Here is a 22032-nt window from a genome sequence, read left to right as displayed (position 1 = left end):
AATTTTTTTTAGGGATTCGTATAATTTAATTATTTTACATACCTATTTGACATATGACTGTCTTGTTATTTTAAGAATTTTATTTGGTCTCAATGCTTAATACACCTCTGGAACTATTTAAATTATATTTTAGTTTAAAGACTGTACTGTATGTAGGGTGGACCATTTATCACGGCCGGAAAGAACAAGTGTTAACAGCATTCAAATTTTTGTGCATATTTATAATATTAAACTAAAATCCGTAACGGGACATATGCGGCGGACGGGGCGCTGCATTGCAAGAGGGGTTTCTCTGCATAATAGATATACCTAGGCAAGGTTGAGATTAAACAAAATGTTTTTTAATAAGGGTGGAAAGTTTTCTATGTTCATACACTATCAGCATAAAATTATAGTACTGATCGATCACATTAAAATAGTTTAATTTTAAATTTTAGGCTCGTAAAGCACGGGGGCAAAAAAAAATCGCGAGTTTCCACAAAAGCAAACAAACAGCAGATATAGACGCGGTCGACGTTCAAGGTGCACTAAAAATCGGCGAAATGAAAATCGACGCCTATATTATATTCAAGACTCTGAATAATACGAAACAAAGCGATGAAAATAATATTAAGATGTGGTAGACGCACGAAAGTCGATAAAATGATTCAACTTCTAAATATTATGACAATTGATCAAATAATCAAATTCAATGTTGCCAATGAAATTAACAAAATCATTAAAGGAATACTTCCGAGATATTTCCAAAACAAACAAAAAATTAATGAATTCTTTCAAAACTATGCAACAAGAAGATCTACAAAAAATATACCCGCCCTTGAATAAGCGATTACTTACGAAAACGGCGCTATAAAAATTGTCAAAATTTGTTATTAGATATTTATTATTATTAAGACTGAAAAATAAATCATAAGCAATTTTCCAGAACTGCCTTATGTACAAGAGAATAAAGTTATTTGAAGAAATGTCAGAAAACATAAAAAATGAAAATAGTGTAAAAATATATAAAATTAAATGTAAGGAGAATATGTGTAGAAAAATACTAGGTTATATATTATTATAAATAGTGAATATACATAAGTTAATACAAGTGTACATATAAAAGAACAGTTTGAATATTATAAATCAGGATAGTAAGCGTACAATAACAATAAATAATGTTAGAATAAGTATAGATGTAAATATTAAGTAAATATAAATAAAATAAACAAGAAAGCAAAAAATAATATAATATTTCAATTCGATAATAACGACCTGCTAATTTTTATCTAAACTCAACGGGACAACGTCACAAAACTACCGCACTATTTCCGTGCGCCTTGAACGTAGACTCCGACTCTAGGTATACTGGTACTTTATATTTTTATTTTATTATTAATATATTTTTATTCTGGATCGATTACAAAAAGGCTTTAATAATTTAAAATGGTCGCATGGCAAACAAAAAATATAAGATTTATTCACTTCAGTGTATTTTTACTTTTATTTTTATACCGCTAAAGATATGAACATGAAAAGTCAACCGTAAACTCAACTAAAAAATAGCCAATACGAAATATAACATTATGAATTTAAATAGAGATAAAATCTGCGCTTTAATTTAAATGGACAGTGTCCTTTAAATGCTTAGTAGCTAGCGCCATCTGCAAGGTGAATCCAATAATAATTAGATGTGCCACTTTTGATATGTACAGTGTTTCATACGAATGTTGACAGATGGCGCTACTGCTTTAGGATGTCTGCTAGCTTATTCCGTCATAATTTCGTTTCGTTAGTTCGTCATATATCTATTTCACTCTAACTCAATCAAAATTTATATTCGTATTTCGCTCTCGTTCCCTCTCATACGATATGAATGAATTTACAGAACGAATCAGCTACATAATAATTTTGAATAACGTTCCATTAGGAGGAGGAAGTATTTTTAATTTCAGCAATATAGTATTCCCTTTTATAAAAGACTTTCGAACACTTCTGATCTTACCGGAAATCGAACCCGGAACCCTCCTTGCTTGAATCAAGAGTCTTAGCCATTACACTATGGGGGCCGCAAATATTTATTCATTCGGCACACCATAGGAAACTCGGTAAAAAATAATATTGTAAGATTTAGTTTTATTTAATTAAATTTGTGTATTTGCATTATTTTGTAGAATTAAAAACCTTTTATTTTGAAATATTATTTATTACAAAAAATACCCATTTATGTTTAAAAATAATGTCTTTTACTGGGAATGATACCTACATTTGTTTTTTTATAAAATCAGTCTGTATGAAGAGGGATGAAGTTAGTGTAAGTTTGTTATCTACTTTTATAAAATATAAAGCAAAAGTAATAAACCTATACACAGATAAGATTAAAACAAGCAAAAAAGGATTATTCATTTAGTAAAAAAGAAATGATTTCATCATTAAAAATAATACTTACGTGCCTATTCATTGTTTCCAATGCTCAACAACCTATTTAAAAATAATAAAAAATGTACAGCATTCATTCCAGATTCTTCATCTATCTCCCAAGCAATGGACCTTTTTCTGTACAACAAAAGTCCAAAAGTCCGATAAAATTATGCAGTGAATACTTAGGATTGAGAAAAATCACATTAAATTATTATGATCTCACCAGGATTCGAATTTCGAACCAAGAACACCCATGTATAATAAAGTAAGCATCTTATTTTATATAAATTTGCAAAGTTATGAGTTGTGAGCCATTTTTCTTATTATTTTATTATTTGTGTAATGCGGGTGTTAGGGAAAAACAAACAATGGGTTAACTTATTGATTATATATTTTAGTATAAATACATTGGGCATGGATGAATATAAATATTATATCCATCAATATCATTGTTAAAATATGTAGTCATTGTGTACCAAATCACTGTTAAGTTTTTAAAAATATGATATACATAAATACTCGTATATTAGTGTTTTAGAAGGCATATCGTAAGACCACATCAAGTTATTTCATTATTGAAAAAGGATTAATTAATATTGCTTGTTAAAAAGATTAAACAAATAATACTGTCTAAGTATTAGAAGACTAATATGCATAAAATTTATTGTTAGAAAATAATATTGTATACCATTTTGTCTAAAACATAATGTTAAAAAGTACATACATATTAAATATATAATTGGAATGAAAAAACACTTTATTAACACATTAAGTAAGAAAAAATGGCTGCAATTCATAATAAAATACTTTTTCTAATGTAGGGTAGATGAAAAAAACGTGTTATGTTTTTAATGTAAGTTTAAGCTTTAAAAATTATAAGCAGTTATTTTACAACAGAGATGAAGAACATTTAAGAGAAGTTAATATAGAAGTCTAGGCATCTACAGGGCTTATGACCTGTCAATGGCTGGTTTAAGTGGCCACTTTACACACTGTGTAACATTCACCATTCTGCCTATATTTGAACATCTATATTCCTTCAATTCTTTCATCTGTTGATGTTGAATGTTATGAATGGTGAATGTTACACAGTGTGTAAAGTGGCCACTTAAACCAGCCATTGACAGGTCATAAGCCCTGTAGATGCCTAGACTTCTATATTACCTTCTCTTAAATGTTCTTCATCTCTGTTGTAAAATGTTAATATAAACAGCTACCCAGGGAGTTGAATCCAGTCCTTGTCTACAAAAATTTGGACAAACTCAAAATATTGTTGATAAATTACCTGGTCCATGAAGAAGTATAGAAATTGAAAAAATAATATTTTTAGGCGTTGCCTAATATGTAGGTGAAATAATTCAATTAGATGAATCTCACCCGCATAAATAAAGGTTTCAGCTCTTTAACTTCACAAACATCAACAGATGAAAGAATTGAAAGAATATAGGTGTTCAAATATAGGCAGAATGGTGAATGTTACACAGTGTGTAAAGTGGCCACTTAAACCAGCCATTGACAGGTCATAAGCCCTGTAGATGCCTAGACTTCTATATTACCTTCTCTTAAATGTTCTTCATCTCTGTTGTAAAATGTTAATATAAGCAGTTAATTGATAATTTTACATACACAATATTATAAAGAAATTATGCATGTAATCAATAAAAAAAATAAAAAAATTCTTAATATATAAAATCAATTTTCATAACAGTCTTTTAGATCAGATAACATTTACTTTTGGGTTGAGCCATGCAAGATAATAAATGCCTGCAGTGTAAAGTTTGCCTGTGTACTACATTGTGATGTTCATAAAATATCATAGCAGTTTTATTTAAAAAAATAATAAACTTGATTAGTTACGCAAGGTTACAAATAATTTTTAATGTAAACATTTCTGACACTAGTAGATACCAAATTGAAAACCATTAAACTTGTGTTAAAAACAGATAACATAACATCATATTTAAGTATTGATTTATACAAAAAAATTAATCAAGTATATTATAATATAAAACTTATTTACATAATATATTGATTACATAAACAAGCATTTATACTGATTCAAATATGTAAGTTCATTGCATAAATAATTATAAAAATAAATGCTATATTCTATATAGATACAAATTATGGTAGGTACTATAAAACTGTGTTTTTTCTTTTAAATGTATCATCGAGTTTTGTACATAAGAAAAGTAATTCAGAGTTATATGTAAATTCAGAATGTACAGTTTTCTAATTGATAAAATTACGGAAGACTGGAGAAAAAAAAATGTGATCAGAAATGTAATAGGATAAGAAATTAAGATTTTTTAGAAATACATAAAAAAGTACATAAAAATACATTCATAAAATAAGTTTTGACCTAATGATTGAAGAAAAAAACAAAAGCATGTTTGTTCTGAATGTTAATTCATCTTCGGCATTCATCAGCGTGGTTTTGTTGAAGAATAAAATGTAAAATGAAGTAATTAAAATACGAAATTTTTGCTAACACTGTTGAGCTATAAAAATGTAAGTAAATATACATACTAAAAATTTAACTATTGTTTAATGCTGATGTTTATAATACTGAAATATGATTCCAGGCGGCACCACCTATTTCATATTGCTATTACATATTTACTTACCAATTTAAATTTATTTAAGGTCTTTTTTATAATACGAAAACGGCTAGCAGAATAGTTTTTTTTTTATATATATTACTAATAACTGTTTTTATTTTGAAAAAAAAACAAAATACATATTATGTAGGTACACTGCCGTCATAAGCAAGAAGGCAGCTTTTTGACAAAATGAGTTAAATATGAGGTAATGTTCTTCAAGAAATTTAGAACTATCTTATATATAGCAATGAGAAGTACAAAAAAATATATGATTTTAAGCAATATGTAATACAATATATAGATATTCATTGGCAAAAACTCAATGTCATTATGACACACAGGTTTTATGCTTTAAAAACAATTGACACTTATGATTAATTACAGTTCATTTGAATTTGTATAAACTTGATAAATACTGAAAAGCATCATTTCTCAAAATGACTTTTGCAAATAACTGCATTTTTACTTATAAGGGCAGTACGGTAAGACTCTGTTTATCCGAACTCCAGCCATCCGGATTGCCAAATATGTGGATTGTGATCAGGAAAAAATAAATAAAGATGTTATAATAACAAATAAAAAAAGGGCGCTGATGGCCGGCGCGTTTCTCCGTCAAAGCAATTTAACTTTGCTGGATATGTTTCGGTAAATTTTTATGTGATGTCTTGCCCTCATTGATCCGGATAATTGGAGTTTTACTGTATTTAGAAAAAAAACATATTTTTATGTTTTAGAATAAATTGTACTGTTTTGTTCCTTTGGTGAATGCCGTTAGGAAGACATCTAAAAAATATATGTACTAAAACTTAGTGCAAAAATACATCCAACAGTGAAAAACTACTTCAACCCCAATTAAAAGTTTTCCCACATAACTTTACAAACTGACACAAACTTGACATTATTGATTACATTATAAATTAACTAATTTCACACAAACTCTTATGTTTAGATTACCCAGAGAACATCTTAGTTGACAGAGATCAACTAATGATTTCAAATGGTTGGTTAATACAATTAATGTTTTTTTTTTCATTAAATAAATTGGTAAGAGCGTAAAAACCAGGCTGCAATAAAATAATATATTTCAACTTTTCACCAAAACATGGTACATAATTTCTTTAATAAGAAATATTTTATTACAAACTTGAAATTACTTGAAATTTTGTTTAAATTACATTTTAAACAATATTAATTAGAATACATAGTAATTTTAATGTGTAAATTAGAAAGGATACGCAAGCTATATAAAATGAATACATTGTAGTAAATTATTAGCAATTTTCATTAAATTTTGAAGGAGAATTTTGATTATATTAAACTGTTGCATACATAATACATTTTATAAATAATAAAAATATTATTCATACAGGGATTATAATATAATAAATTGTTTCCTACATGAACACACAAAAATATTTTAGGAAAGTATACTTATACATTAAAAAAATAAGTGGTGGAACATAAAGACAATATTTTGAAAAACTTAAAGGTACAAAATTAGCAAATACATAACACACAATCAATCTTTGTTATCTGTTAACTTTGGATAAAACACTTAAAAAATAAAATTATTAATTTAAATAAAATCACAATGGATTCATTATAAATACTTCGTACCAATTCTTCTTCGTTAGTTTGTTAGATAAAACAAATCCTAATACCGTATTTGATATGAAATCCGTAAGTTTTGAAATCATGCATTTTGAAAGTGAGGAAATAAAATAAATGGAAGATAGTAATCAAATCATTGACATAAATTGCAAATTAAGCTTGTCAATATGACATACTGCAATGAGTATAAGTTCCAGAGAAAGAATAACACATCGTAAAAAAAAATATACAAAAAAAAACTTACTACCTGTTCAGGATCTATATAAATACATAATAAAGTGGCAACACACTTGTTGAGCAAAATAAATAAACTATTTGGACTATTGTATATTCTGTTCTATAAGGCTTTGTAGGTCCCCAAAGGAGGCAGCGAGTCTGGGGTGATGTGGCCGTCTATTCTGAAGAGTGGATTTGATGGACAGAAGCTGATCTCGACAGCGTCTGCAGCGAGCTATTCTCTCTTCGCGGGGAATGTCCACTCCGGCACCGCCACTCCGGATGTTGCTGGCTATCACGGAGGCAAAGTTGCGGAGAATCAACCGAAGGGCTGAACATCCAGTTGTCATGTAGCTGGAGAAATAAGGAAATAAAATAAATGAGTAATTAATAAATGTTAATTTAAAAACAAATTTTAACTTTGATAGGACATAATATTACATGTTATTTATCTATTTATTTAAACGCTAGTGAAATGTAGACTTAAATAGACTTTAATAGAACATAAATATGATGGACATGCATAAATGCGTTTTATCAAAAATACACAACTTGCAAGGTAAAAGAGGAGTTGCGAAAGGAGAGGGGGGTATGGAATAGGTAAGAGTTGAACATTGCTAAAGAAGAAAGGAGTAAAATGGTTAAAGTTGAAAGGTATTTAGTGATGGCGCAAAGGAAGATAACATTTTACTAAAGAAGTCAAGATTAGCAAGTCCAAGGACTCTTGGAACAGGGGTGTGAAAACCATAATTAGTTCTATTTTCTAAAATATGTATGGTTTAAAAAAATAACTCCAATGGAATTTAGTAGTAGAAAATATCTTACGATTCATATTTGCTTTGTAGAAGACTGTGAATTTGCGGAAGGAGGATCGCACAGATATCCAAAGTCCAGATAGAACTGTAACAAAGCATATTTAAAATTATTTAATGTCGATTAATAAATCGTAAATTAAAAATAAAGTACGTGGCAAATGAAGTACATACGGTCTTAACACCATAACATTAAGGATATCCAATATTACAGAAAGGTCTCCAGCAGCAACAGTAGATTCCAGAGCTACTTTTAAGTTCTTGCTCATCCACATCGAATGGAAAACCTGCCAGATATAAAAATAAAAACATTAGACTAACTAACCACTTGACATTCTCAAAGCTTACATTTAATAACTTATATTTAAATTTAAAATACTCATAATATTATAAATCAAACACTGATTTGAGTCTACAGAACACTTTATTTTATTTTTACAAATATAAACTTGTTTCGCCTTGTTAGGGCATTTTCAAACGAATGTGAAGATTAGATGGATTGAATGTCCTTATATAGTTAAAATATAAATATGTATTGTATAATAATACATTTATGTTTATATAAATTTTCTCATAATATTTCAATCATGTTTTAAAATTAAAATGAACAGCAACCTATTATAATATTATTGATATTTTTTCGACAGCAATTATCTAAATTTACAAAACTATAAAGCTTCATTAATTATCTCACAATACATACTTGTATGTCAATAAATACTTACTTTGTTATATTTTTCCCATATTCAAATATAAATACCTAAATTCCCCATTACCTATTAAACACTTAGCCTCGCCCTTAACCATTGGTTTTTCCCTCAATTATGATTAATGTACATGCTATAGTTCATAAGATTATTTTTATTTTCTACTTAAGTATCTTGAATTATATAACTATGTAAGGACATTCAATCCATATAACCTTCACATTCGTTTGAAAATGCCCTAACAAGGCGAAACAATTGTCACAAAGTTTTTATTTTTATATGTTTATATTTGTAAAAATAAAATAAAGTGTTCAGTAGACTCAAATCAGTGTTTGATTTATAATATTATAAGTTTAAATATAGAGTTCTACAAAATAAACACCAAATCAATCAATTAAAAATACTTGGTACACTTCCACTTACTTATTTGACCAATTAATACTCTCATCCTCTAATGGGCATATTCAGACTGGTAAGAAGTAAATGAACGAAATTATTCATACCTGTAATGAGCGTTGTCTTGTTGCCAACACAGCCATCATAGGTTCATGACCTCGCATGATTACACTGAGCACTTCTTGTTCCGACAATTCCCCGCGACCTGGTCCAAATCCAGGTCTCGATTTCTAGCAAACAATTAAATTATATTAAAATTTCATTCAAATTAAATTACATTTGATTGTGTAATTAGTAATGCAGCACTCTCAGTAATCCGCTGCTTGATTATCCGACAACTACAATAATCTGCCGTTATTTTGACTAGTTAAAAGTACAAAATCAGGCTCTATAATTTGCCGGTATTCCTATGTCAAATTCAGTAGTCCACGGTGAGCCTATAGATTCAGACTTGACTCGGTTGTTTTAGAAGAATTGATTCAGAAGGAAAACTCAGAACTAAAGCGCAATGTTTTAGAAGAATGAATGATAGAAAATTCTTAGAAATAAGCGCCACTTCTTACTGAAGACGAGCTCATAAATATATCAAGAGACATGGATTCCGAGGATGAAGACAATAATAATTGTAAAACTGCAGCTCATCTAGTCGAATCCTCACACAAATTTCTCAATAAAAACTATTTTTACAAAATGTCAAAATGTGAAACTTGCCTGGCTTTTAGGGTGGCAGATTACTGAGAGAGTACTCTAAATGGTAAATTTAAATTATTTTAGACATGTACCAGTTTTCAAAAGACTTTGAAAAGGCATAGCTTGGACGATATTACAAATAAATCACTAAAATTGTCATGTATGTTTTTCTTTAATTGAATGTTTATTTACACGTGAATTTTTATTTAAAATACTCGCGTGACATGCATCTATGTACCTATATATATATATACAGATTTTGAATAAGCACACATATTACTAGCTAGCTATATACCTGAATAAATATAAGGCTAAAAATATTAAAAATATTACAGGCAAAAATTCCTCCAGATCCACACCGACAGGTCGGTCCGTAGCGATGGGAACAAATTCAGGAGATGGAGATCTTTCTGTTGGATGAGCTGGAGGGAGAACTGTGGGGGGCTGACTGACGTATATTTCAACCGGAGGGTTCTTCGCATTGCTGGATAAATCAATTAAAAATAAACTATTATAAATTTACAGATTTATTTATATAGTAAAATTTAGGTAAAACAAAAAAATGAGAAGTCTCGTCTAAAAAACGGAATTCTTTTCACTATGGAAATCAACACAGTTTATTAATAAAAAATATTTCCTTTTTTTTTTGGAAGAAATATTTGTATTTGAATGATTTCGTATTTCAATTTTAGGACCATTTTCTGTTAACAATAAATAACTGTGTTAGAAAATGGGAAACAAGTTGTCAATGCCAGATTTAATTTTTTTCTTGCCAACATTTTGTAGACTATTAATGTCAATTAAAAAATACACTTATTTCAAAAAATTATATGCACATACATTACGTGATAGTGTTTTTTTATTGAAAATAGTTTCAAACACCTCAAACAGTTTATTATAACGTCACAAAATAGCTGTAAAATTACTCTGCCATAATGTTGTGATTTACAACATTGGCCCTTTTAGACCCAGGCCACAGATATAATGGTGTGTATATAAAAGCATAGATTATGATTATAATCTATTATTACTATGGATAATTTTTATAGTGGCATATTTATGAAAATCACCCCAAGGGCGCTGTACAATAAACATCTCAACTGCTACAGAGAGCATAGGCAATTAGTACCCTGTTTTTAATTATGTAAAATTTTAGTAACATACAGGAGCAAGATTTCAACACGTTATATATATTTCAAAACATTATAATAATCTATGCTATTTACATTATATACATATCATTAGTATATTTCAATACGCAATATATCCAAAGCATAAAAAAAAGTAGAAGATTAAAAATATATACAATACCAGCATTATAATTTTAATGGGCAGCATTAAATGAACTAATACAAATTTGTCAAAATTTAAATTTGAAATATAAAGTATTACAATATAAATCTAACATAAAATGTCTGTTAAATAGTACCTTCTAGAATGATTGGAATAATCCCTGGAAGACACGACAGTATCGTGAGACTTGGGCGGCCGAGTAAAGGACAGAGAGCGTGGGGGAGGGGCCGGCACTCGTCCCAGGGACATCTCACTGGTGCTGGGGCGCAGGCTGCTTGGCCCCCCGAGGCTGCTCCCCCCCCCACTGGGGCCCCCCTTGCGGCTCTCTCCGTCCGAGTGCTGGCGCCGCAAGGTCCGGCTACTGGAGATCATGGGAGGAGTGTCATAGATTGTTTTCACTTCAAAATCGGAGTCTTCGTGTGGTGGGGCGTGTACACTCTCATATGATCTGGAAAGTCAAATGTACCTTTTAAATTTATGGATGAAAAAAAGTTCAAACTGGTGATAAAATTATAAATTTGTTTTTTTTCTTACTTGCTAGGTTTAAAGAATCTATCTGAAGACTAAATAATGTTTTAAACCGTTTCTTTGTATTTTTTCATTTAATAATTTTCTATGGGGTTAAAACTTTTCAGGCAAATTTAAAGATACTCCAAATGACTCTTTGAATTCAGTAACAGTGTGACATTTATCATATTACAAAAAACTGGATGAAAAAGTCATCTACTTTCAAAATGAGCTCATTAGAGCAAGGAGCATAAAGGGAAACTAAAGCCATAGTCTATTAAAAAATGTTTAACAGAGATGAAAATATTAGGTAAACGTACATTAAATTCTAAGTAACCACCTTCCCTTACACTTAACTACCGGTTTTTTCTACAAGCATGATGCGTTGAATTATTATTTAAGTATCTAGACTTGGATACTTGTATACATCATATGTAAATCAGTCGTGGATTTAAATGTTAAGATTCTAACATGGACTTCTATAAAAATAAATGGCAACTCAATAAATAAATATAAATATTTACGTTCTTATTTACACAAATATTTCAATTTCGGAGCCATTTTCAAAGAGTTGTAAATAACTCACTATTAGAAAATAGGAATCGATTTGGGGGAGAGTGGTGTTCGAACCTCAGATTTTTGATCCGTGAGTCCGCGGCACTAGCCACGGGACCACAACCCGATTCATTATACACGTTTGTTTGATTCATATGTATTATAGAATAAAGATTTTTTTTAAATCAATTCATAAAACAAAATAATATAAAAATAAAGGAATTTCAGAAAACACTTTGGGCACCGAGTCTGTTAGAAAAATTGTTAAATACCTATGGGAGAAATGTTGAGGTGCATCATTGTTCAGTGAGTTGGGGGCAGAGTGGAAGGTGGGTGAGGGAGGATCCAATCCTGATAATGACAATCCTCCCATATCACTAGACAGTGATGACGGCTGGTTTATATCTACGATCAAAATTAAAGTATTATTTCAGTTAAAAAATTCACAAATACGGATTGAAAAGAGCAGAATAGAGCTGTTCTTCTGTTTATTGCAGATCATGCAGCTTTGTGAATGTCTAGACTTCCATATTTCCTTCTCAAAAATGTTTCCTCCTATCTGTTGCAATAAATTTAGAGCTATTCTATTTATAATATGCATCATAAGAGAGTTACAAAATTATTCAACGGCTAGAATTCAATATCGACCATAGTGATCTGACAATATATAAGTAATGAATTTCGCACTATTTAAAATGGAAAAAAATATCAATAAGTCACATCTATCAAAAGTTTCTAGTTATCTAAAAGGTTTCCAGCACAAAATTGCAATAATGAAGCTGACAAATTATTGTTAAATCAACTCAGATCTCCATCTGAGATTTTTAGATTTTTTTTAGCACCACAACAGGATAAGAGGCACAATTCTAATATTTACAAACTGGCATCATCTGTAGAGATTATAAAGATCATTGGATATATCATACTTTGAGAAAAATCAAAAACAAATGGCACAAAAATCAACAATAACAACAATAATCACAAATATTTTTTAGCTAAGCGAGAGACATTGAAAAACTTACGCAAAATGATAAAAATGTTTTTTTGCTTTATTAAATTATGCTATTAAGTATTAAGTTTATATAAAGCGTATGATATGTAAATGTTATGTATTGTAAATAATACAAAAGGGAAAAACACAAAAGTCAATATTTTTAGATTTACTTATTAATGTATCAAGGAAAACAGAAACGTTGAAAACAAGTATATTAGGTATATTCTCTAAGGAATTTGTAGTCCAGTAACCAGTCAGTCATTAAAATGTGATGATTAAAGAAAATAATAGTTTGACAGAAGAGAGTTGTGATAAAGAGATGTGCTAACCTGAAGTGAGAGGTGGGGGACTCTCGGGAGGACCTAAAAAGCTTGTGCTCGGTGGCGGAGTGCGGTTTACTGTCAACACAATAATATTTCACATTTACAACACTGTTAGTCGCCATTGCAACCACAATCTCTTAGTATAGTATAAGATATGTATTAGTTTGATGGCGATACTTAGTAGTTTTATTTTTTAAATATATAAGGCATGAAATTTCTCAAAATTATTTTTAATGTACTTGTGTGATTAAGAATAAATATTAATGTGATTTTTAGACCTAAATTTAAAATTTTTTACTATTTCAAATTGCTTTGTACACACAAATATTGATTGTGATGTGTATTTTTGCATTAAAAAAACCCTAAAGCATAAACATGTGACTCCTTAAAAACATTAAATAAAACTAAAATATCTCATTTTTGTGCTCAAATAAATTAAGGGCTTTGTATATAAAGTATTATTTTGAACATATAGGTATATTAGAATGATAAATGAGTAAATTTTAGGCATTCAAAAAGCAGATTTATAAATATGTAAATGTAATAATTTTAAAAAAAAACAATCAATAACACCATGATAATATTATGTATAATGTGGAATAATAGACAAAAGAAGGCTTTAAACTTACACTACATACATATATTTTTTTCCTTTTATAAAAATAAACTAGTTGTAGGAAAGGTTGAACCTGTATGTTATTTTGTTGTAATTTTTCTAGTTATTAAGTTCTATCTTCCTTCTAACATTTTACTGTATGTTTCTCTTTTCTGTTAAATAGGCACTATCAGGTTTTGGTGGGTTTTTCTGTTAGTGCCTATTTCAATTTATGTTGAAATTTTTGTTGGTTTGGTTATAGTACCTGCTGTCAACACTAGGAGTACTTTATTGTTGCATTGCTCCAGTACTTCTTCCAACCAACAAAAGAATTCATTGATACCGAGGCTGCATAGGTTAGGTAACACTTATGGAACGGCTGCAGGTATTCTGTCCAATTCTTTACTATCTTATAAGTCCACAATATCAAGTTTATTTGTGGCTGCTCATCAAACTATTATTGACAATTCAATTCCATAAATTAAAAAAATACTTGTTTATTTATTACCTTATACTTGTTTATTATTTTTTACTATTATATCAAATTGCATTGTAGTATTGGCAAATACGCATTTCATAGATACATATTTTTATTTCTTATTTTTTCGTGATAATATATGCTTGCTTGTTTATTAATTTAACTTAAAAATGTCTTTCTTGCTTACCGTAACACTTTATTTATTGTTTACTTTACAGAATTTATTTCATAAGCTTATATCTTTGCATTTTTTGTTTATATGCTTACTGTTTTTTCTTGCATACCTTTGTTATTATTGTTTTTTTTTTACTTTGTAAAACTTTTTATTATATCCTTTTTAACTAACTTCACATATTTTTTCTGTATATTCTGTGTTTATTATTTAGTATGTTAGTATGTATTTCATTTTTATTTTTTGTAAATGCCTTTTGGGCGTTAATGAACAAAATAAATTAATAAATAAATTACAATTTATATTTTGATGTTATTCTTGTACTTATATTTTTGTTGTCTATTGTTTGTATCTATATTGTTATTCCTTACTGTTCATGTTTATTAATGTAACTTGGTTTTGGCCAATGTTATCAATTTTTGGTAGAAGGCCCTAATAAAGGAAAAAAAAACCTGTATGTAAGTACCTACATACAAATACAGCTATTATTTGTCTTAAAAGTTGTTTACAGTACACATTGATATTTATTACCAGTGTTAACATAAACATAAAAATATCCAGTACTTCACTCACAAAACCAAATTTCAACAAGACAGAGCAACAAATAGACAAGATGGCAGTGAATAAAAAAATAAAAAAACTTTAATAATTACACTAAGAACAATTCGATACACCCACCACTCATGTGACCATTATAAAAAAAACCTGTATATTCAAGGTTGCAGTATAAGAAAAAATAAGAATAAGAAAATTATTATGATACAAAGACTTTTTAGAAGCACAGTGTTAAGCGCGGGTGATGAAATGTAAAATGTAATGTAAACTTACGTGCTCTACTGGGACGAAATATTTCAGTGTAATCAGTAAGGTTCGGAATTACTGCAGGTTCCTCTTCCTCGGTCCCTGAAGCAGATTCCTCAACAGTCCTTTCATCGAGTAAAGATTTTCTGTGGACTACTGGAAAAAAATAAAACCAGAGAAATTGCATTAAAAAGTATGCAGTACAAAGACATGGAAAAATATGAGATCATAATATATGTAGATACATATATTGCATGTTAGGAAAGGTCATTTTTCAAAGGGTTGTGTTTCCACTCTTATGGCAATGTCCAATTTGCAAATTTTAACCCTTATCTTGGCAGAACGGAATAATATTTTTTATGCATTTGATGGTTGAAAAGGCTTCAGAATACCATAGAAAAATATATTTTTTGTTTTAATCAAAATTTATTATGAATTGTGATAATGTAAATAAGAATTAAAAATATTGTAAAGCAGTTTTAACTGAATGCTGTTTTACTCGTGTTTTAGTTCATGAGAAAAAATGAGATCATAATGTATCCTATAGTATACATTGCCAAGAAAAGGGTCAACAGGATTACAAAGAAGTTAAAGAACTACTATAATAGTACATAAATACTTATTTATATAAAAAATTGTGTAATAGACGGTTAAATATACAATAATATAGTTAGGGTCCCCGGTATCTGTAGGCTAAATGTTAGACCTACAATAAAGGATAAATATTCCACATTCGGGTCTGACTTTAGCGATGCCGAGGTACTTTAGAATAGGAATTTTGTTGCAGGCCTTAAAAATGGCCGGGGGCTTGGCGTTTGACTAATTGTGGCCCTAAGAAGAGCATTATTTCTAAACCTTGACTAATTACTGCCCTAAAAAGAGCATTTGTATTCGACGAGACTAATGTTTGTCCTGAAAAGAGCATTGCAATTGATGTGGCGTGTGCGGCGGCTCCCGACGAAGTAACCGAGTCGAGCGCCGGCACCTCCCCATATGTACTTAGTGAGAGGGGCGCCGGCCAGAAATGGCGGGGGTGGAATTTTTCCCACCCACAGGTAGCGAGAGCCCGTTACGCGCCCAATATAATGTGTAAATTTTTAAATAATAAATCAGTTCGCCTCGAGCCTTCATCTTGGTCACATCGTTTTATTTTGTCACACCGCCCGACCTCCCGCTCTACTACTAGAATCTACCCCCTTAGACTTGACCATCACTTCACCCCAGGACTACGGACCAGTATATTCTACCGACCTACGTAGTGAAACCGGACATGAGAGATTTAAGGCATCATAACTTTGGGATTTACGACCCCGAGAGTGATGACGGCAGCGAGACACGACCAACACCGACCCCTTGCTTCAGGATTGTGGAATACAGTCCAAACTGTGACTTGTACAATACAAACAGTATTTCCTACAAAAATGTATACCTATTCTTAAAAAAAAATTTCAACATTTTAATGTTTGTTTAGGCATTTTTTTTTATTACTCTTTATATTTATACTAAACATAAAATATCAGTATGTAATTAAAAGAGTATTCACTAAAAGAGCATTTATTTTTGGTGGGAGTACATTAAACCTTTTTATTATAATATGCAAAAAAAATCTAATAATAAATTTGTGTACCTGGGAAGTATGTTTACTAGGGATGGAATGGCTGAGAAAGATATTGAAAGGAGGGTGAGTGCCGGGAACAGAGTAAACGGTGCACTTAAATCAACCTTGGCAAATAAATGTTTGTCACAAGAGGAAAAATTAGCAGTTCACAACGGAGTCCTAGTCCCGACCCTGATGTATAGGAGCGAAGTATGGACTTGGAAAAGCAGGGACGAAAGTGGGCTAAATGTTGTCGAAATGCGATCTCTCAGGCGAATGTGTGGTAAAACTATGTACGATAGATGCACAAATGTTGTGATCCGTACATTATGTAAGGCTGAAACAAGCATTATCGACAAAATCAATAAAGGAGCTCTGCGCTGGTTTGGACATGTAGAACGATTGGACAGCGAAAGGACGGCTAAGAATATTAACAATGCGAATGTTGATGGATGCAGAAATAGAGGAAGGCCGAGAAAGACATGGCATGACCGAATCCAACAAATATTTGAAGATAGACATGTCAAAAGTCGGAATAATCGGCGCGCGTGCATGAGAAGATGTATGAATGTAGAGGAAGCGATATCTGTATGCAAAGATAGAGTGTGGTGGCGTTCTATCCTCTCTGCCTACCCTTACGGAGAAACGGCATGATGGTTTTTTGTTTGTTTGTACAATAGTTACCTTGTTTGGCTGGTCGCTCTTTTGAAAAACTTTTTCTAACTGAAGAGTTCTTCTGAAATGGGGAGACAGATTCTGCTGGAGGTCCAGGAGGGGGGGGACCACCGAACGGATGTACTTTGCTTAATTCTACAACATTTAGGACAACATTTGTGGAGTGGAACCAGCCGACAATCTGAAACCAAAAGAAAATATTATTAACACACATTAATTCAAATAATCATACAAAATTTACCTAAATTGCTTATACCATGAAATAAAAGTAAAGGACTGCACCTTTTTCATAAATGAAGATTTTATGTACAGCCCTTTCACATAAAGCCGTCAAAAAGTAGTAGAAAACCGATTTTGAGAGCGAATGAAGGTGTTATTTTATCAATAATTGTACTGGTGTTCAAAACTTTAACCTCAAATATCTCTGCTTTTTGTTTTCGACACATAACACCTTTATTCACACATGTCTTCAATTATAAATAAATATTTACTAATTAAATTTGTATAAACCACTTTAAACCTTAAGTTAAGTGTTTTTTGCAAATTTGTAAATAAATCAGTATAAATGTCACACCACACGGTGAAAAATGTTTTTCATATTTAAAAAAACAATATATTTACAGGGATTTTTCACATTTCCTTCTCTAAAAACTTGATCTTATCCATGTAAATATCTAGTAAGAAATGGTGTTAAGTTGTAAATATGTTATATAATATGTAAAATTTTCAAAATGTGAATTAGTAACTCATTAACTTGTATATATTACCAACACATGTGTAAATATCCAAATAAATTAAAAAATGAAAACTTGACACTGGCTAAAACACCCCAGTTGGGAGGTGAAAAGGCCATAAAAACGAAGAAGAGGAAGAATAAAAAATTTTGGTTACCAGTTTATTATGTGCTACAGTCATGTCATAAATTTGTCCCCAAGAAGCTGGGACAGTGTCCAACTGTCTGGTGGGCTCCCATCCGAGGACTTGCAGTCCTTCTCCACCACCTCCCAAAAGGCAAAGACCGTTTTCAGAGAATGATAATAATCTGAAAGAAAAAAAAATCAGTGACATTTTTGCCAAAAATGAATACATTAGCTACTCAGGAAAAAAAAATAGTTAGAAAATTGTAAAAGTTTACATATTTCTCCTGCCGAAATTAACTTAAATAATGTATTGATCGGTCTCTTAATATAAAAAGGAAATATAAACACTACTACTACTACCATCACGCCATTTCTCCGTAGGGGTAGGCAGAGAGAATGGACCGCCACACGCGTCTATCCTGGCATACAATGCTAGCCTCTTCCAAAAACCAAAAATATAAACAAAAGGTAATTTTACTGACCTGATAGGCGAAGTATGTTTTTCAGTGCTAGAAACAAGTTGAAACTTTTCCATGTCCCAGAAATTGACCACCCTGTCCTCCCCACAGGTGGCAAGGAGGAACTCGTGGGGGTGGAACTTGACACAGGTCACTGAACCCGTGTGCTCTGTAAACTCTTTTAACACTCTTCCATTCCGGACATCCCAAACTTTAAGAGCTCCTGAAATATAGCCGAACCAAAATATATATGACGTAAAAGTATTAAATTTATTAACATTTTTTTAATGCAATAAATTGTAGGGTTTATATTTTTTTCTTCTTGATATTGCTGAAATGCTAGATAAACTTTTCAGGTCTTGAACAACAACTTGACCAACTTCGGTGGAAGCTGAACAAGCATTTTCTGTAATGATTCTCTTTGTTAATAAACTCAGAAGACGACTCAATGATGATATGTTGAGTGCAATGTAGATATAATACATGTATATGTTTATTAACATTCAATTTATTTACTGATGAAATAACTTATATTTACATACAAGTTACTAATTACACTTCCACTTATTTGTTCGACCAATAAGCGCTTTCACCCTCTAATGGGCATCCCAGTACCAGTCTGACGATGTACCAAGTATTTTTAATTAGTAACTTATATATAAATATAAGTTATTTCATCATTACAATGGAATTCCATCAAGAATTGTCAATAAATAATTTTAATCAAATTTATTTACTGTAATATTTTTATATTTGAAATTCAGAAATAAGTTTAATGCTTCTACTAACGAACTAACTAGTATATAGTACTAACACATGTGTAAATTTATCAAAAACTCGACACTGGCTAGAACATCCCAATAAAGGAAGAAAGAGCCAATAAATAAAGAAAAAGATAGATAAAGTGTCCATATTGATTTTTGCGTAGGTTTCTAAATCGGAGATGATAAACTGCTCACCATCATCTCCTCCTGAAGCAATCCACTGTCCATCAGGACTAAACTGCAAACTATTGACAGCCATATTGTGACTAGTGTAAGTGCAAATGCATCCTCTTTGTCTCGTGTCCCAGAGCTTTATGCTCGTGTCGCAGGAGCCCGTGGTGAGATACCCCCCGTAGGGATGGAAGTCCATGCACTTGATGGCTCCTTTGTGCCCCGTGAGGGTCCTCATCAGCTTAGCAGCCTCCAAATCCCAGATTTTGAGCGCGCCGGACTGCGATCCTGCGCAGACCATGTCTTCGGAGTGTCCAAAACAGACACATTCAACTGGAGACACGTGTCCACTGAGACTCTAGAAGCAATAGGGATTTCGAATTGTCATTAATGATTGTACAAATTACTTCAAAACAGAATAATATTTTTAATCAATTTTTATAGCACAAATTTGAGATATTACACTAACTAACTGGTATCATTGTGTAAGGTACTTACTTCAAATTTTTACACATTCAGCTTAGTTTATTTTTAAGTCTTGACAGAAGAAGAGATAAGTTATGATGTCTAGTAATAAATAACAATGTAAATTTGTTCTATGCATAGCTAATAATATTTTCCCTTAGTATTTATTGTATGTAAAAGCTATTGAAAGTAGTACAATAAAGTTCATATTTTTACAAATTGGTTGAAATTTTGGAAGAAAAACATTTTTAGCTGTTCTTTTGATAAGAAATTCTCTTCTGAACAAGTTTGAGACATCCTCCATATGCAAAATGCGCATTTGGCACTGCTGCAATGGTTCTTATCTGTTTAAAATCCATGTCCTGGACTCTGCCATGTGGGAATGTCAGCTTGCGGAGGAAGATTTAAACAATGTTTTTTTTTTATGATGATTGATTGTCAATAAATTATTGTTATCCTGAATTCCTATCGGACCTCTCTGGTATTAACATTCAACTCCCTACTCATAAACTAACCCTCCTGTCCTAACCCGATAAACTTTTACATAAAATTTTAAGTAAATATCTATTTATTAATGGTTTTAAGCTGTAAATATGTTGTACATATATATTGTAATAAATTAAAAATACTAACACACTAACTTGTATATATTACTAACACATGCGTAAATATATATTTTTTAAATTATAGTTCAAACTTGACACTGGCTAGAACACCCCAGGTAAGGAGGTGAAAGGGCCAATAAACAAAGAAGAAGATAAGAAACTCTCATAAATTGGTACTGGGTACATTTATTTTCATTTGGTTGCATTTACAGCTTAAGTTAATGTACTTAATGGTGTTTTTAATAAATATAATTGGTCAACTAATCATATATATTAATAACATATTCATAATGCTAAAATTAGTGATTGACTCGGTAATTTACCAGCAAACAGCCGTGTCTTCCGATAGCCCACAAGTTTACTTTCTTGTCATCTCCACCAGTAGCTAGGACCTGGTTGGATTTGTGTCCCATAGCGAGACAATTTACGTTTGCTGTGTGAGCCGTGAATTCTTCTGCAAAAATCATAAACATAAAAAAATATCAAAGTTAAATTTGATTCAGGATTTTAGCAAAATAACTCCCAAGAAAATAGAATCCAGTATAGTAAGTACTGATATCCTTATACAGTAATGAATCATAAAAAAATAATTGGTCCATTGTTCAAGACGTATCTTAGATCAATGATTAAGTTATTCATCTGAAACAATTTGTACGAAGTCGTTTTCAGAGTGAGAGAAGAACTTGTGAATAATTTAAAGTCATCGAATCGTATCAGAACAATAAATAAATAATCGCTTAAAAAGAACGTTGAAGGCCAGGTAATTTTGCATGGTTAAAGACTAAAGATAAAAAAGGTATGGTTTTTCAAATAATAAAAAAACTATTTTCAAGAAAAACACTTACGTAGTTTCCATGTTCTTTTGACAGAAGACCCCATAATGCATTAGAACTATCAACAAATACTTTGAAATTAATAAATACAGGTTGTTTTATATATAACGAAAATATGTCAATCCAAACTCTGTTTCCGTCTCTTTTCCAGTTCTGTTTCTGTCAACGACAGAAATGGTCAAAACCACAGATTAATATGCCCAAATCTACCTCCCACAGACATTTTTATCGACCAAGACATGGTCTAGTGATGTGCAAAACCAATGATGTAAATAGCCAAATATTTTATAAGTCATTAAATAGTTCGGTTCATGCAAACCGCCATGGAAAATATTTTATTGAAAAAAAAACAAAATAATAAATCTTTTTTGTAAGTTCATTTTTCAGCAAATTTTTCAAGACCTTTTCCGTTTACACATTTCTTTAAATATTATTTTTCTTGATAACCGAT

General features: G+C 30.8%; 1 protein-coding gene and 1 long non-coding RNA gene across 4 annotated transcripts; one reads left to right on the top strand and one right to left on the bottom strand.

The window, feature by feature from the left end:
• The first annotated feature begins 549 nt into the window (after positions 1-549).
• Positions 550-10430, top strand: LOC148275198 (uncharacterized). Its single transcript, XR_015824090.1, has 3 exons — positions 550-2665; positions 6959-7213; positions 9771-10430. It is a non-coding gene; the product is annotated as an uncharacterized LOC148275198 (long non-coding RNA).
• kat80 (katanin p80) lies at positions 6704-21785 on the bottom strand. 3 transcript variants are annotated; one of them, XM_088236023.1, is made up of 15 exons: positions 21594-21785; positions 21072-21202; positions 19703-20036; positions 18768-18966; positions 18317-18467; positions 17435-17606; positions 15181-15309; positions 13114-13182; positions 12063-12195; positions 10865-11176; positions 9769-9919; positions 8853-8975; positions 7817-7929; positions 7656-7730; positions 6704-7184 (listed from the first exon to the last, which is right to left on the bottom strand). In XM_088236023.1, the coding sequence occupies exons 1-15, from the start codon at positions 21625-21627 to the stop codon at positions 6935-6937; spliced, it is 2376 nt and encodes a 791-aa protein (XP_088092149.1). In that variant the 5' UTR covers positions 21628-21785; the 3' UTR covers positions 6704-6934. The 3 variants fall into 3 exon arrangements, with proteins under 3 accessions (XP_088092149.1, XP_088092150.1, XP_088092151.1); XM_088236024.1 differs by having other exon boundaries at positions 15181-15306; positions 21594-21753; XM_088236025.1 differs by lacking the exon at positions 13114-13182.
• Positions 21786-22032: the final 247 nt, after the last annotated feature.

This window comes from Micrasema longulum, unplaced genomic scaffold, assembly GCF_059751315.1.
Source record: "Micrasema longulum isolate JH-2025_06_02 unplaced genomic scaffold, ASM5975131v1 h1tg001492l, whole genome shotgun sequence".
Lineage (NCBI taxonomy): Eukaryota > Metazoa > Arthropoda > Insecta > Trichoptera > Brachycentridae > Micrasema > Micrasema longulum.
Note: the sequence above shows the minus strand (reverse complement) of the source record. Positions and strands in the feature narration are given on the sequence as shown.

Coding starts and splice junctions, on each gene's coding strand:
- kat80 (XM_088236023.1), bottom strand. CDS start 21,627: ATGGGGTCTTCTGTCAAAAGAACATGGAAACTAC. Junction 20,037..21,071: donor GAAGACACGGCTGTTTGCTG/GTAAATTACCGA, acceptor TATTGCTTCTAG/AGTCTCAGTGGACACGTGTC. Junction 18,967..19,702: donor TGCTTCAGGAGGAGATGATG/GTGAGCAGTTTA, acceptor GCTATATTTCAG/GAGCTCTTAAAGTTTGGGAT.